Source organism: Lepidochelys olivacea (assembly GCF_965140295.1).
Source record: "Lepidochelys olivacea isolate rLepOli2 genome assembly, chromosome: 10".
Classification (NCBI taxonomy): Eukaryota; Metazoa; Chordata; order Testudines; family Cheloniidae; genus Lepidochelys; species Lepidochelys olivacea.
In genome coordinates this window covers 31,553,747-31,569,616 of record NC_140420.1, presented here as the reverse complement: position 1 = coordinate 31,569,616, position 15,870 = coordinate 31,553,747, and the positions used below count along the sequence as shown (strand labels likewise).

The 15,870-nt window shown below is 41.0% G+C and overlaps 1 protein-coding gene across 4 annotated transcripts in view; it reads right to left on the bottom strand.

The window, feature by feature from the left end:
• The window catches only part of GTF3C1 (general transcription factor IIIC subunit 1), an 82,334-nt gene that overhangs the window by 30,902 nt on the left and 35,562 nt on the right, over positions 1-15,870 (bottom strand). For all 4 annotated transcript variants that reach the window (XM_084641674.1, XM_084641675.1, XM_084641676.1 and 1 more), the window contains 9 exons: positions 15,059-15,246; positions 13,720-14,016; positions 12,927-13,072; positions 11,532-11,629; positions 9,953-10,049; positions 8,084-8,261; positions 6,179-6,320; positions 2,528-2,663; positions 1,044-1,125 (listed from right to left, as the gene is read on the bottom strand). In XM_084641674.1, coding sequence (XP_084497800.1) covers positions 1,044-1,125; positions 2,528-2,663; positions 6,179-6,320; positions 8,084-8,261; positions 9,953-10,049; positions 11,532-11,629; positions 12,927-13,072; positions 13,720-14,016; positions 15,059-15,246 — 1,364 coding nt within the window. The remainder of the gene's footprint in view (positions 1-1,043; positions 1,126-2,527; positions 2,664-6,178; positions 6,321-8,083; positions 8,262-9,952; positions 10,050-11,531; positions 11,630-12,926; positions 13,073-13,719; positions 14,017-15,058; positions 15,247-15,870) is intronic.

The following is a 15,870-nucleotide window of genomic DNA, read 5'->3' as shown; positions in this document are numbered from 1 at the left end:
CTACAGCATCCGATGAAGTGAGCTGTAGCTCACAAAATCTTATGCTCAAATAAATTTGTTAGTCTCTAAGGTGCCACAAGTACTACTTTTCTTTTTGTTTCTTTAGTAATACATTTTCAAAAACTTCTAACTTTGGCTTAAAACAAAAAAGCAATATTCTTTAAACTAAGCAGAGGCACCTCAATCTTATGCTCAAATAAATTTGTTAGTCTCTAAGGTGCCACAAGTACTACTTTTCTTTTTGTTTCTTTAGTAATACATTTTCAAAAACTTCTAACTTTGGCTTAAAACAAAAAAGCAATATTCTTTAAACTAAGCAGAGGCACCTCAATAAGGAAAAAAATTCAGCCAAAAAAGACTGATGTTTTGGGAAAGTATGAAAATGTGAAAATTGTTTTATATTCTACATCACAGTTGGAAGTATAAGACGCCTGATATAATTATGGCTACAGTAGAAAGATCTGAAAAAGCTTCTGGCTTGTCAGTCATGTAGAATGTGTGTCTGTCTGGCCTTTCTGCAAGATGTGCTTCTGAGGCCACGTCTACACTACCTGCTGGATTGGCGGGTAGTGATCGATCTATCGGGGATCGATTTATTGCGTCTAGTGTAGATGCGATAAATCGATCCCCTATCGCTCTGCTGTCAACTCCGGAACTCCACCACTGCAAGAGGTGGAAGCAGAGTCGACGGGGGAGCGGCAGCCATCGATCCCGCGCCGCGAGGACGCGAAGTAAGTGATTCTAAGTCAATCTAAGATACGTCGACTTCAGCTACACTGTTTTCGTAGCTGAAGTTGCGTATCTTAGATCGATCCCCCCCCCAGTGTTGACCAGGCCTTAGACTCTCCAGGATGAAGTACAAATGACCAAATTCTGTCACACTCATCCAGAAATAGGAAATAAAGTTTTCACTGTTTCAGTAATGACCTAGAATAGCTCATATTATGGGAGGGGTGTGAAGAACTCACATCATCACTGTGGGTTTGAGAAAGAGGATCATAGTTCTAACGCAATTACATATTTTATATGCACCATTATGTTACCTCCAGTACTGAGTGGAAGGGGGTGTTTTGTTAAGAAAGTCTGGAGTCTCACTGTAAGTCCATTTTCAGGAACGGCACTTTCCTAAAAGCAACAGAACATCCACCAAAACAAGATGTAAGCACCAAGGAGTACACACTCTAATATTAATAAATTCAAGATATTTCTGAGAGAAGAATGTGTTGTGGACAGTTTTCAGAAAGAGATTTTTAATATAAGCAGTAGAAAGCCTCCTGACATGAGTCAAGGTTGATCTAGTAACGCGATCACCACTAAATATATGGATAGTTTAAAAACATTTCTAAAGTTGTACTGAAACCACCACCATTGTTGGAAGTTCTGAACTTCGTACTAATTCCGTCAAGTAAAAATTTGTGGAGGAAAAGTAGAGAGGAACTAAGAATTTAAGGAATTTATGGTAGGGGTGCTCTAAGGCTGTATCATAGTTAAGACTGAGCAGCAATTTCTCTATAAAACTGCTTTTCAAAGTGCTCTAAACGCCATATGAATTTCCAAGAAGCAGGAAATACACACAAAACAAAACACAAACATTAGAAAACCAGGAAATGCACTCCATTCACCCTACCACTCCACCTAACCATATCTCTAACCCCATGGAAATAGCAATAAAGCAGAACTTTAGCCATTCCCAACAATATCTTCCGTTTTCTGTGTGGCCACTACAACTCCAAATCTGTAGTCTTATTTGCACACTTCCATGGACCCTCTGTGCTGCACCATTAATACGGGCAGTATATGTGGTGGGCTGACAGACATAACTGAGAAAAGAGTCTCAGCAAGGGATCAGAGGCTTTTGAACACCTTACACTCCTCCTCCTCTCCCCCTGGAACACTGTTCTTTTCTTCCCTAACCTTCATATCTTGAAAGAGCTGTACAGTACTGTGATATCCCCCAGGGACTCCGGAGGGCTGCACTCACAGGGGGCAGAGTTAAGGTCAGATGGGAGAATGGCATGGGAGGCATTATCCTGTACTGACAGATTTTCTAATGTTTGTTGTGTGCATTTAATGCTTTTTGGAGGTTTCAATGTTCAGCCACCAAATTCCATGTTCTGGAAGTGTACAAAGCACTATTCAGCAACCTTTTACCTTCATATTAATTATGTGTTTGGGTAGTGAATTCTCCTTTGGCCGAATGTGCCGTTAAAGCAAATCTCAGTAAAGCACATGTACTGAAGGGAACCATAACTCAGACTGCATTTCACAATTCAGACAAATTTTCCATCCACTGAATATCAAAATTCACCAGGGTAACTATTCATTTACCATCTGCTACCTTTCATGTTTTTATAAAGATGCCTTGATAAGGAAAAACCTTACAAGGTTATGTGTCCTTGGGAATGCACACAACTAGAGTAGCAAACATTTCTATTAATATTTCAACAACTCTTAAAAATACTAGAAGTTAAAAGTTTAAATAAAGTCAAGCCATTGCTATATAATAAATCCATTTAAAAATCCTTACCTTCCTAGTTTTATTAATGATATAGCTTGTCCATATCCAATTGCGTTTTAAATGTCCATAAAAGCTGGAATCCAGACCCCCAGCTCCCATCCCATCCCCGGGAATGCATCCATCATCCACCACCTCTCGACTTCCTCTGAGGAAAAGAAACAAAATACATAGTAACAGACTTGTAAGAATAGCTGACAAGACATTTGCTAGACGTCTTTGTGTACACCTCAACAGCTAGTGAGTTGGTGCAAAACTGCAGGAAAAGGCGCACACTCCGTTGCTCACACCAAAAAGTTGGCAACAATGTCAGCTTTTCTACTCAGACTAGGTACTCAGGATCCAGTGAACTGACTTTTCAATTTTAGAGAAAAGAACTCAATATTAGAAATTGCAACCAAAGAGACTGTAAAACTGTTAACTTAGATTAAACTGCAGGACATAATTCTGCTCTTACTAACATCTGTGCCACCCAACTGGAGATAAAGTTTGCCAAGATGAAATTCAGCTAACAGAATTTTTAATTGAGATAGCACAAAGGCCTAAAAGAACACAGCTTTATCTGTAAAATGGAGCTGGCAGTGGCTCACACTTGATTACCTTCTGAATTTCAGGCTCATGGATGTGGTCAATAGTAAAGGTGATGAGATGCATGGAAATAAAGACATCAGTCATTAGAGCTGAGATTTGAACTCATAGGCTCCTGGCTGCCAGTGCAAGGAACTTTCGTTTAGGTTTACAGAGGAATTTAATGGGTCTCACTCTGAGTCAAGGGTGATGGAGGTTTCCCTGAGAGGGTGTGCAGGAGACAGAACTTTTTGGGGGGCATGAGCTCCCACGGGAATTAAAGACCTCACCATCTTCTGCTCCAAGTGAAAGATGTAGTTCTTCAACCTGCTTTCTCTAACACAAAGCAGCATCTGCACTAAAACAAACAACACTCTACCAAAAAATCAAAACACTACACTAAACACACAGTTCAGAGTGTATAAGACCAGAAAGGCTCACTCTGCTCTGACCTCCTGCACAATACAAGTCAGGGAAGTTCTCTGGCCTAATTCCTGTTTGAACTATAACATATCTTTTAGAAATCTAATCTTGATTAAAAAGTTGCCAGTGATGGAGAATCTACTTTATCAATTGTTCCAATAGTTAATCTCCCTCACTGCTAAAAGTCTATGCTTTACTTTCAGTCTGAATTAGTCTAACAAACTTCCAGCCACTCAATCTTGTTATACCTTTGTCAGGTAGGGTGAAGAGTCCATCATCAAATATTTGTTCCCTATGTAGGTACTTATCAACTGTAATGAAGTCACCCCTTAACTTTCTCTTTCTTAAGCTAAATAGATATAGTAATAGACTCATGGAACTAGAAGACATGGTTTCTCACCCTTTAATTATTGTCATGTCTCTTCTCTGAACTGTCTGCAATTTAGCAACACCCTTCCTGAATTGTGGACTCCAGAACTGGACACAGCATTCCAGCTGTTGACGCCTCAGTGTCAAAAACACAGATAAAATAATCTCTCTGGTCCTACTCAAGATTCCAATTTATGCATCCAAGGATCACATTAGCCCTTTTGTCCACAGTGTCACACTGGGAGCTCATCTTTAGCTGATTATCCACCACGATAGCCAGATCTTTTCAGATTCACTACTTCCCAGAATAGTGTCCCTCATCCTGTACGTATGGCCCTGCATTCTTTTTTTCTGAGATGTATACATTTTCATTTAACCATATTAAAATGCATATTGTTTGCTTGCACACAGATTACCAAGTGATCCAAATTGCTCTGTATCAGTTTTATCATCTTGATCATTTACCGACCTCTCCCCCCCCACATTGTTTGTGTCATTTGCAAACTTCATCAGTGATTAGTGTGTGTTTTCTTTCAAGTCATTGATAAAAATGCTAAATAGCATAGGGCCAAGAGCCAATCCCTGTGGGACCCCACTAGAAACATACCAGCATGACGATCCCCCGTTTACAATTACATTCTAAGACCTATCAGTTAGCCAGCTTTTAATCCATTTAATGTGCGCCATGTTAATTTTATATCTTCCTAGTTTTTTTATTCAAAATGTAATGTGGTACCAAGTCAAATGCCTTGCAGAAGTCTAAGGGAGAGGATGAGTGAGAGAAACAGGACAGATGTTTTTCACACTGCTTAATACACGATGGGGAGGCACTTAGATATGATGTTGAAGAAGGCAGTATGTGACAGTACAGCGTAGCAATATTGCCACTCCTAAATACACAGTATTTATCTTGGCAAGTTTTTCATTTACAAAGAAAAAGTTATGAATCATGAGATTAAAAACTACTACTTCACATGACTGATACTTATTAATGAGCTCGTGTGAAGCTACACATGGCACAAGGCATGAGAGTTTCAGATTTATTGCAAGAAGGTCTTAAAACAAAAGATAAGACAATCCAGTTCAAATGTCAAAAAGTGGTCATTTTAGAACTCGTGATTCTCTTTATATCACTCCATTTTTCATCTACCCACTATGAAAAACTCAAATATTAGACCAGATTATTTTATGAATTTTTTGTTGAAGGTTTAAAATTCCTGTTAAGCTTCAGCCTTAACTATGCTGTCACAACCGGCTCGAGCATAATTACAAGTCATAACTAGGCAGAGATAAATTTTTGATAGGCTATCAGACAGTATTGTGATGGGGACCACTTAAGGAGCTAGATAGAGGAAATGAAAAATTCAGTCTGGCAACACGGTTACCTGGAATCAGGTTCCCCAAATGCAGCAGAAAAGTACTGCTACTAACTTAAAATGCATAAGGTGCGATTTACAAAAACACCTGACTGAAAAGCAAAAATTCCATTGACCTTCATGTAACTTAGGTACTTTTGTAAAACCCAACCACAGTATTCAACTTTTTGGAAACACTGACTGATCTATAACAGACTCTGGGGTTTCTTTATTACAGCAGAGCAGAAGGTTAACCCTTCACCTGTATATATATAATTTTTTTTTTTTAAAAAGAGCATATAGCTTGAAGTGTGACTTTCATTAATGCTGATGGGTGTTCTACCTATATATCCCAATGCAGCATGTGTGCAGTTACTGACATTACTGCATACATAACAATGGGCTCATACTAATCAAAGGACTGAATTAGGAAAATGTCTCCAGGCAGTTTTTGAAGGTCTAGTCATGGTGAAGCAAAGCACTACACAGGATTATATAAAGGGTGGACACAGAGAATCTTCAAACATTAGCACTGCCACAGTGATGCTTCTTAAACATCATCCAAAAGTCTTCAACAACACTCCTTGCTGTTGGATACAGGAGGAAATTTGAGCCCAGTTTTCTCACTGGTCACTTAACCACCACCCGGTCTTTAAACTAGTCTGCTAACTGAAAACACAGGACTGATCAACTATCTTCCCTATTGGTTAGATGGACTCTAAAACAGAATGACATACCAGATTAAGTATTACGATGCTAACTTCCACTGACTGCATCTGATGAAGTGAGCTGTAGCCCACGAAAGCTTATGCTCAAAAGATTTGTTAGTCTCTAAGGTGCCACAAGTACTACTTTTCTTTTTACTATCAGTATAATACTCTTAAAATGAACTGTTCTGTTCTTAATAATCCATCTACTCAGTGACACAGAAAGCTGGAAAGAGACATACGAGGTGTATTCCTCCATTGCACACTTTCGTTCAAGATTATGCTTATCCACTGCTGACTCCTGTTCCATCTGCACATCCAATGTGGTGCTGGCCTCCTCACCCTGAAGATTACTTCTTTTTGCACGAGGATGGCGGACGACTCCTAAACACACAAATGTACTTCGGTTACTATCAGTATGAAGAGTTATGTTCCAGTCTCTCCCCAATCCCGTTTCTGGCTGCTTGCTGCCACCATGGCAAAACAGTTGGGCAAATGAGTGGGGCAGATGTTTCACTGAAACAGAAATGCTAAGAGAGTCAGAAACACCCTCTACCACTTTCTTTAGGTATCAAACATGCTGCTTTCATAACACAGTTGCTTGTGAGGCTCATGGCCTGGACCTTAAATTCCAACATAGAGATCTACTTAGCACAGGAGAGTGGTGGTGGTACCCATCAGGAAGTATGCTGCACACTGATGCTCTGGGCACAGACCCCAGAGATTAGAGTAGTTCCTTGGAAAATGGACTGCTAATAGTCCTCAAGAGACAGCCAGTTTAGGATTGCTTGAACTCAATGTGAAGCAGCCATGCTACCTTCCTATCCAATGTGCCCCCTACACTGGGGTGGGGTTGGAGGAATAGTGCAGGATGGACCTGTACCAGCTGAGAGGTCCCCCACACTGGGAGAAATTCTGAGCTGGCCAGATCCATTTGGGTTTTGGCCCTTCGTGCTGACAGAACAGCAGGCTGGGCCTTGAATGAAGGAGAGCACCTGACCCATAGGCTCAGTATAAGCTGAAGCCTAACACATAGTTTTGCTGTTTTCCCTCAAGGCTCAAGCAGACAATTTGTTAAAAACCCTACAGCTTTCCAAAGCATTATGTTGGTGGCACAGTACACAAATCCCCATATTACAGGGAGCCAGATGTACATTATATCTATGACAGCCTGGTAAACATATACTACTGCACACAGTCTGAGAGCAGCAGCACAATTATAGCACTGCCAAAATGGACATCGGCTCAATTACACAAAGTTGTCTAATGCCTTCTGAAAAAAACTGCTTCAATATAAAAAGGAGGATGAAACTGCAAATGGATCATTCTGCTTGGCTGCTTTCAAGTTACAGAAACAAAAAAAGTTGCTTTTGGTTTTAGAAGCTTTTGCTCTTTAACCAATTATTGCTAGTGCACTACTCTACCTTTATTAAAAAAAACCCACCACTACCAAAAAGACACTCCCCGATTGCGAAAATACTGTAACCGCTTACAACTGTAATACTTATTACTTCGATGAACCTGTACTTATGGGCTATGTCAGAGTATCTAATGGAAGGTTTAACAACATGGTTCTCAGAAAAAAGATCTCTGCCCATGCTAGCCAGGGAAATCATGATAAAAACATGTTGGCAACAAGTATTTTTTAGCTTGCTTGGCAAGGACCGAACTAGGCCCTGTAAGGGGGGTGGGGGGTGAATAATTTGCCTTGTACCTCTGCTCTGAAGGTATTAACCTGCATGAGTCTCATTCTTGGCTCTCAGCTCTGTAGCAAGAGATGGACAAACACCAAATCCTAAAGTTTTCTGGTCCCCAAGGGCAGAAGCCAGGAGTGCAACATGCCCTGTACTGTTGACTGTGCTCCATGCTGCACCTTAACCCCTGCCCGTATTTGGAGATTTCCAGTCAGTTTCAGATTACACACACCCCAAATAGTGCCAATCACAAAAATTGATCAAGAAGGTTAATATTTCAAAAGCTTAGACAATAAGCTGCAGAACAGACAGATACTTGCCCATAGGGGTTCAGAGACAGTAAGTTAAAGGTGACAAGATCGAATCTGCCTTACTTCATGGCAAAGTGCAAGGGAAGCAAAGGATATAAAGGATGAAGGTGGAAATGACAGAGAATGCTGGATCATACCATACCTAATGGAGTATTAAGGCAGACACACTGCAAATCAAACCAAAAGTTTTCTACGTCCTGCATAGTGTTCAAAACATACAAACGTCTCTCAAATGGGCGACTGCTTTGAGCCAGGTTATAGTGAGGGTCACAGATAGTAGTATCAACAATCACTGCATTTCTCTTCGTATAGACGAATACCTGTGAAAAACACAAGGTTTCACACCTGTAAGTAAAATTGCTGAAATGGCTATTTTAGCAGGACACAGAACTCCATCTATTCCAAGTGGCCCATACTGGCAACAGCCACTTTGCACATTGTTGTCATCTTGCCCAGTGATGGCACTTCACTCTGTGATTAGGGAACCTATTCTGGGTTCTACAGAGAGACAATCTATCATCACCCAATGGCTAGGATCAGGAATACAATTTCAGAGATTGTTATCAACTGTGTTGTGGTAGAATATATCACCTGCTCAAGTCAGAATTTTACTGAAGTAAACTATTTATGCCTGGAATTCCTCTTACTGGTTTGTTCTACTCTGATTATGTAGTCCACTGTGTATGCAAGAACTATTGTCTTTAATTCAGTAATGAATGATTGTATAAGTGTTTTTAATCCCAAAGGGACACCTTTCACAGTTATGTTTTCAAAAAGCCACATCTCCCAATGCAGGATTTACATGGCACCCGAATTCCCAGTAATGGAGGCAAACACGTTAAGGCAGTGTGACGTTGCACCCCATGATGCTTTATGGAAATATGCTTATGAATGTAAATATGACATAACTGGAATATGTTTTATGCTACATATGCCGTGTAACATATCTCTGCAAAGGTTATGTTCTACTGAATATATTCATCCTATTTGTATGCATGTAGAGAAAATCTATTTAAGCCCCTGGGAGACTCCTCCATTTTGTCTTCAGCTGGCTCAAGAGATAGCCTCTCCACCCCGAAAGGCTACCTGAAAGAAACTGGAACAAAGGACAGTAACCACAGGGGTGTGAGCGATTGCTGGACCCAGACTAGAAGGAGCCTAGTCTGTAAAAGAAGCTTATTGGAGTATCTCTGAGGGTGAGATTTCATCTGTAATCACTTTCTTATTGTATTAGGTTTAGACTTGCATGTTTTGTTTTATTTTACTTGGTAATTCACTTTGTTCTGTCTGTTAGTATTTGGAACCACTTAAATCCTACTTTTTGTATTAAATAAAATCACTTTTTACTAATTAACCCAGAGTATGTATTAATAGCTGCGGGGGCAAACAGCTGTGCATCTCTCTCTATCAGTGGTATAGAGGGTGAACAATTGATGAGTTTACCCTGGATAAGCTTTATACAGGGTAAAACGGATTTATTTAGGGTTTGGACCCCATTGGGAGCTAGGCATCTGAGTGTTGGAGACAGGAACACTTCTTAAGCTGTTTTCAGTTAAGCCTGCAGCTTTTAGGGGACGTGGTTCAGACCTGGGTCTGTGTTTGCAGCAGGCTAGCGTGTCTGGCTCAAACCAGGCAGGGCACTGAAGTCCCAAGCTGCCAAGGGAAACAGGCTCGGGGTAGTCTCAACACATCAGGTGGCAGTCCCAAAGGGGGTTTCTGTAATCCAACCCATCAGAGCCTGGTAAGTTCCAGACAGGGTGCTGACATTCTGGAGACTTCTGGATCATCACTGCATATAGTTTGTAGGAATCTGGCTCAATATCTGTGAAGTCTTGTCCCAGAATAATGGTCAGAAATTATCCATGAAACTTCCAATATTTCACTAAAAATTGCACAGTTGCATTTTAGCCCAGAGTCAAATATTTAAGCTCATCGCAAATGTAAGAACTCTTATTTTATCATCATCATCAGAACAAAAAGTAGAGTAATATTCAAATTTTAAATACATTACCTGATCTTTATCTTGGAATTTCTCAGTTGGGCCAAACTGTAGCAGCCCCATGCAACATAACCTCTGCAGGTTTTCCACCACTGAAAAGATGTACCTCCTGCAACATAGTTGGACGTGTTACATTTTGAATTCATGATAAATTAAACATGTGATACATGTCACTAATTTACACTAAACTGTAAAAACAGGCACGAGCAATAACATATTTTAACAGACATATTAAGTAGTCATATAACACTCTAGTGTCTCCAAATGTTGAAGCATGAACTTTAAATTTCTCAGAAGGGGCTGCTGGGATCAGAAAGGTGCTTTTTGGTGTTTCCAAGAATACCCACCCAAATTTGGCAAGTTATAAGCCTCTGAAAAAAACCCACCACACTTTGCATATGCATGGTAGAGATTTGTTTGAGGCTGGCAGTTAAAAATCTCTGAAGATTTCATCTGCCCTGAGCATGCTCCTACTCAGGTCTGCAGGAGCCAAGAAGTACATTCCCTGCAATTGCTCCTCCAAGCTCATGGGGACTGCTACGGTGCCAAGCACCAGAACAGAGAGCAGGAAGAGTGTCTCTGCTGTGCTCCCAATACTTCCCAGGCTGGTACCCAGGAAGCATGGAAGAGAAAGAGGAAGCTGCGTGACTAGAATGCAGAGGGTGACAACCAGAGGGACCGGCTGGGCGTGATACAAGCAGATAGGCTGGTTTGGGACAGAGATGGGGAAAAGACTCGTAACCATTAGCGGTTAATCTCAAGAATTTAGAACAGAACCCAAATTCCCACGTCTCAGCATTCCTCTGCTGTGTAGCAAACTGTTATGATACCCACTGGCAAAGTCTGTCTCTGTCTCATCCTCCTCTGCTGGCTGGTTCACAGAGGATAACAGCCTGCTAGTGCAACCACCAATCCATTAGTTCAAATGGAAGTCTGTGCTATGTAGCTAAAGGTTCCAATCCTGCTGACTCATGTGGTGGGTTGATACAGTCCCACACGATGAAATTTCTGTTCTCTCTAATTGCTTTTTATTAAAATTTAGGAACTTATATTAAAAACATTATGGTTGTAAAATCAAGCACCCAAAATTTAGGAAATTCTAGATTTAAAGTTTTCTGTGCTACTCTGTTTGCTGACACATCATGGTGGACGAGTTAATTACCAAATCAGGATGTTCTCCTTTGGGAAGAGAGAAGACAGTGCCATGAGGTGAACTGTCCAGGCCAGAGTGCTAGCCAGTTGGCACTGCTCTTTCACTGACCACATGCCCTGAACCATCTGATATTCTCAATAAGCCTAGAACCAATTAGATCAGCACCTGTCGCAATTCTTCCCCCCAAAGGCCTGATTGATGTGAAAAACTTGTTCGTTCTCTGACAACATGGACAACCTACCCAGACCCCAGTCACTTTACCTGAATGTTGCTGTCTTCTTCCTCTCCCACCTTTTGGTGTGTTTTTCATCTTTTCGAGCATAAAGTTCTTCTGGGCAAAGAGTCTGCCCAGTGTAGTCCTTGCGAGAACAATCAACAACCCCCACTTCCTCCCCACAGCCACTTAGTTTGACATATCCCACCACCACAGGTACTTGCCTCTTATAAAGAAGCTGCTGTCGGACTGACCTCGGAAGACATCTGATCAGTGTATGTTTTTTTAGAGGATTGTTTAAAAAATCTTCAAGACCATCCACCTAAAAAAAATTATTTTACAATAAGTTTATCAAAATGTGAAAACTGACTGAAATTTAATCAGAATACTGACTAGAGATTAACTAGTCTTTGAAGTATCACACTTAAGTGTGACAATTGCCTTCAGAATCTGGGTTTTTTTATAATAAATATCAGCACCAAGAAGGATATTCAGCGAAGAACCATGAGAATGATTAAAGGATTAGAAACCATACCATATAGTGATAGATTCAGGGAGCTCAATCTATTTAACTTGAGAAAGAGAAGGTTAAGTGGTGACTTGCTTACAGTCTATAAGTACCTACATATGGAACAAATATTTAACAGTGGGCTCTTCAATCTAGCCAGAAAAGGTACAACAAGATACAGTAGCTGGTTGGAAGTTGAAACTAGACAAATTCAGACTCAAAATTAGGCATACATTTTTAACAGTGAGGGCAATTAGCCATGGAAAAATTTACCAATGGTGGAGGTAGCTTCTTCATCACTGACAATTTTTAAATAGAGATTGGATGTTTTTGTAAAAGATCTCTAGGAATTAGTCTGGGGAAGTTCTCTGGAACATGTTATACAGGAGATCAGGCTAGATCAGGGGTCGGCAACCTTCAGCATGCAGCCCATCAGGGTAATCCAATGGTGGGCTGCAAGACATTTTGTTTACGTTGACTGTCCGCAGGCACAGCCCCCGGCAGCTCCCAGTGGCCATGCTTTGCCGTTCCCAGCCAACGGGAGCTGTGGTAAGCCAGGAACGGTAAACCATGGCCAATGGGAGCTGTGGTACACCAGGAATGGTAAACCATGTCCAACTGGGAGCTGCGAGGGGCCATTCCTGTGGGATGGTCAACATAAACAAAACGTCTCGCGGTCCGCCAGCGGATTACCCTAATGGGCTGCGTGCCGAAGGTTGCCGACCCCTGGGCTAGATAATCACAATGGTTCCTTTTGGCCTTGGAATCTATGAATTGCCAGTGCATACAAAGTGGCTAATCATTAGTCACGTTAATTCATTTTACCAGGCAAAAGCAGGGTTCTGTGAAGTCTTCAGTAAGTCACATGCAAATTATTGTCCTATGAATCAATAGTACTAGAGTGCTGTTCATCTTGGATTGATTATTTTCTTCCGGAATCAAACTGGCAAAAACTAAAGTTAAATTTCTATGGATTACCAGCTGAAACTGATTATATAGTCTTAAGAGCAGATAATACTGACTAAGCATGTCTGCTGCTTTGTAAAGTACTGTTAATAACAATGGACATTATATCATACAGAATATGAATTGCAAAACAAAAGCACAGTACCTTGTAGCTGACTTGCACTATCTGAACAAAGATGGAGAGAGGTAGGCAAAGAAGAACGTCACTAACAAGAGCCCAGCCATACCCAAATTCCCTATGTACTGGGAGAGGAGGGACGTAGCGCATCCACGAAATATCATCCACATACACTAGAGAAAGGATGCTGGTTTAGAATCACAGATGGAACAAAATTATTAGTCCTATCTGGGGACCAGTGAAGTATTGGAAATCTGAAGCCAGGTCTACAATTGTAAACAAACATAAGAACTGCAATACAGACTTAAAGCAGCAGTCCACTTAGCCTAGTATCCCGTTTCTGCCAGTGTCCAGTACCAGAAGCTTCAGAGGGAGGCACGCTAATCCCCGCCATGGGCAATTATGGAATAACCTACGCATAAGAGAATCTTCTTCCTATACTCAGGCAGTGAGTTGTTGGCTTATGCCCAGCATTGAATAATGGGACAATCCAAAGCCTTAGGTCCAAACCACCTCCTTTTTTGAGTTCGCTAAAGTACATGTTCTCCATTTCCAATATGTGCCCCACATTTTAATCATGGCTACAGCATCCACAGCTGAAGTCAAACTCTAAAACATGGCAGTACCAATCCTTTAATGAGGGTCAGTGCCTTAAGTAAGCTTTGAGGAAGTGGTGTTACAAGCAATTGAAACAATATTTCGGAGCATGCTCACTAAGTAACTGGCATTAAAAGTGGCGAGGATTCCCCCCCCTTGCCCACCACCCCAAGAATTCCCCCATGTAGACACAGTCCTGATCTGATGAGGAGCCAGTTCTTACCTGTCTCATTACACAGATCCACTTCAGACTCCTGTGCAGGGACTTCATGATTCGCCACGCACGTAGTTTCTGGTGCAGCCTCCTCCTCATCATCTCCTGATGCACCTGGATAGGTTTCAGGTACAGCTGTGTTTGTGTCCAGTCCCTGTGGACTGCCTCTTTTATCACCATCATAGCATGCTTTCTGTTGCTGCCCATTTAAAGGATGTCCATAAATTAGGTACCAGAGGAAAATGTGGACCATTCTTAACCGAGGCATTTTGGGAAGAAAGCCAAGGGAACGCCCAAGTCCTGGAACTGCAGAGAAAAGAAGATGAACCACTGAATGCAAAGACAAAATAAATTAAAAAGATAAAAGGACTAATTCCTTAAAAGTGAGGGAAATTACAAGTTTTAAATTGATTGGGAGGAAAAATTTAGACACGCAAACGTGCATGAAAGTTCGAAGCTGTTTAAGAGGAGTTTATCAGATAGCCAAAAAGCCACAATCACAAATAAGAACTTTGTGTAAAAGCCCATTCTGGTTAAGATGGGAACTGAAGGAAGCAATTAGAAATAAAAATGTAATATATAACAAAGAAAAAGAGAAGATGACAGCCATCAATATAAATCAGAAGTTATGAAGTGTAGAAAATTGATAAGGGAAGTTAAAAGACACCAGGGAAAAATTCATGGTTGGAAGGGCCCAGGACAACAAAGAGGAATTTTTAAGTAGACCAGGAACAAAAGAAATCCTAATGGTATGGGCCTATTAGTAGATGGAGATGGTAAAAAATTGTTAATAATGATGCAGAAAAGTTCAATAAATATTTCTGTAAAGCGTTCGGCAATCCTAACTTTAAGAGTTGTTGCCAGCACTCCCTAGAACTGTTTTACTTCACTGTAGTCTTGTTTTAGTATGCTGTAATGCATATTTTTCTGTACTACTTCATTGTCACACAGTAGTACACAGTACTCCAAGATGGTATGCATGTGTAGCAAAGGCTACATAAAAAATCCCTATATTATAGAAAGTGACCAACTGAGCTATAGTTTTAGCATCCCTATTGTTGATTGTAGATGGAGAGGGGGGTTTTAATTGCTGATGAAGAGCTGGGCATAGCCACCTATGGGAACATTTTCCCAACTGCAGTCACATCACATAGGAACTACTGGAGCACCACGGGCTACATTTCACTACGAATGGCTTTGATACACTGAACCTAGGAAGTTCCCACCTGAATTTCACTCTAGGACACAAATCTTAAGTGTGAGGATCTCTCAAACCCTGTATCTGAGAAATGGAAAAATTTCTCCAGTTGTCTGAATTATTTGACGGACGAGTAGAAGTTAGTTTTACCTGTAACAGGGTGATAATTTTTTAGCTGCATTATGCCCATTTTCAAATCAGTTTTCCTTGCCCGACCATTATTTTCAGCATTAGAGGGAGAGGTTCCTTGCATTTCCCCTGATACAGCAGCAGTCTCTTGCCCCAGACTATCTTCCTCTAAATGCTCTTGGGGTGTTGGTGTCTGGGGAACTTTAATCCTATATAAAAACCACACAGGAAAATTGGTACATTGGTAAAGTCAAACAGGCACTAATATAATTAATTCTGCAAACAATCACCAGCCAAGGTGACAGTCACTGTTCTGCAAGAACATCTTCATACAAAACCAAGACTAACTCCTCTCCTTGCAAATCATTACTGAGGAAAAGGGTTTTGCATGTTTGCTCTCACGAGACAAATAGTGGGGGGTCTCCTGGTGAAGGATGTGGGTCTATTCACAAAGAACAAAAGGATTTCCCTGAATTGACAATGGAGTGGGCTGCACAGAGCACCATACCACCAGGACAACCCCTTATGACTGCTACAAGAGAGAAGTCACTCCAAACACAGAGAGCATCAGCTAGAAGCTTCAAAAGGGGAGAGTGTGCAAGGAGCAACAAGAGGTGCCGCTGCCTGAGGCTATGATTCTCCAAAGGATAGTAACAGTTTCATATGTTGTAGGAGACAACAGCTGTAAGCGAGGAATGATTAAGATTGTGAAGTATGACTCCTTCACTAAACAGATGTGTGAGCCTGCTATCTAAATGGAATGTGAGTCTCGAATGGGAAAGAAGCACCAGGAATCAGTCCGCCCCATGCAAGGGGTGAGAAGTGTTGAGGAG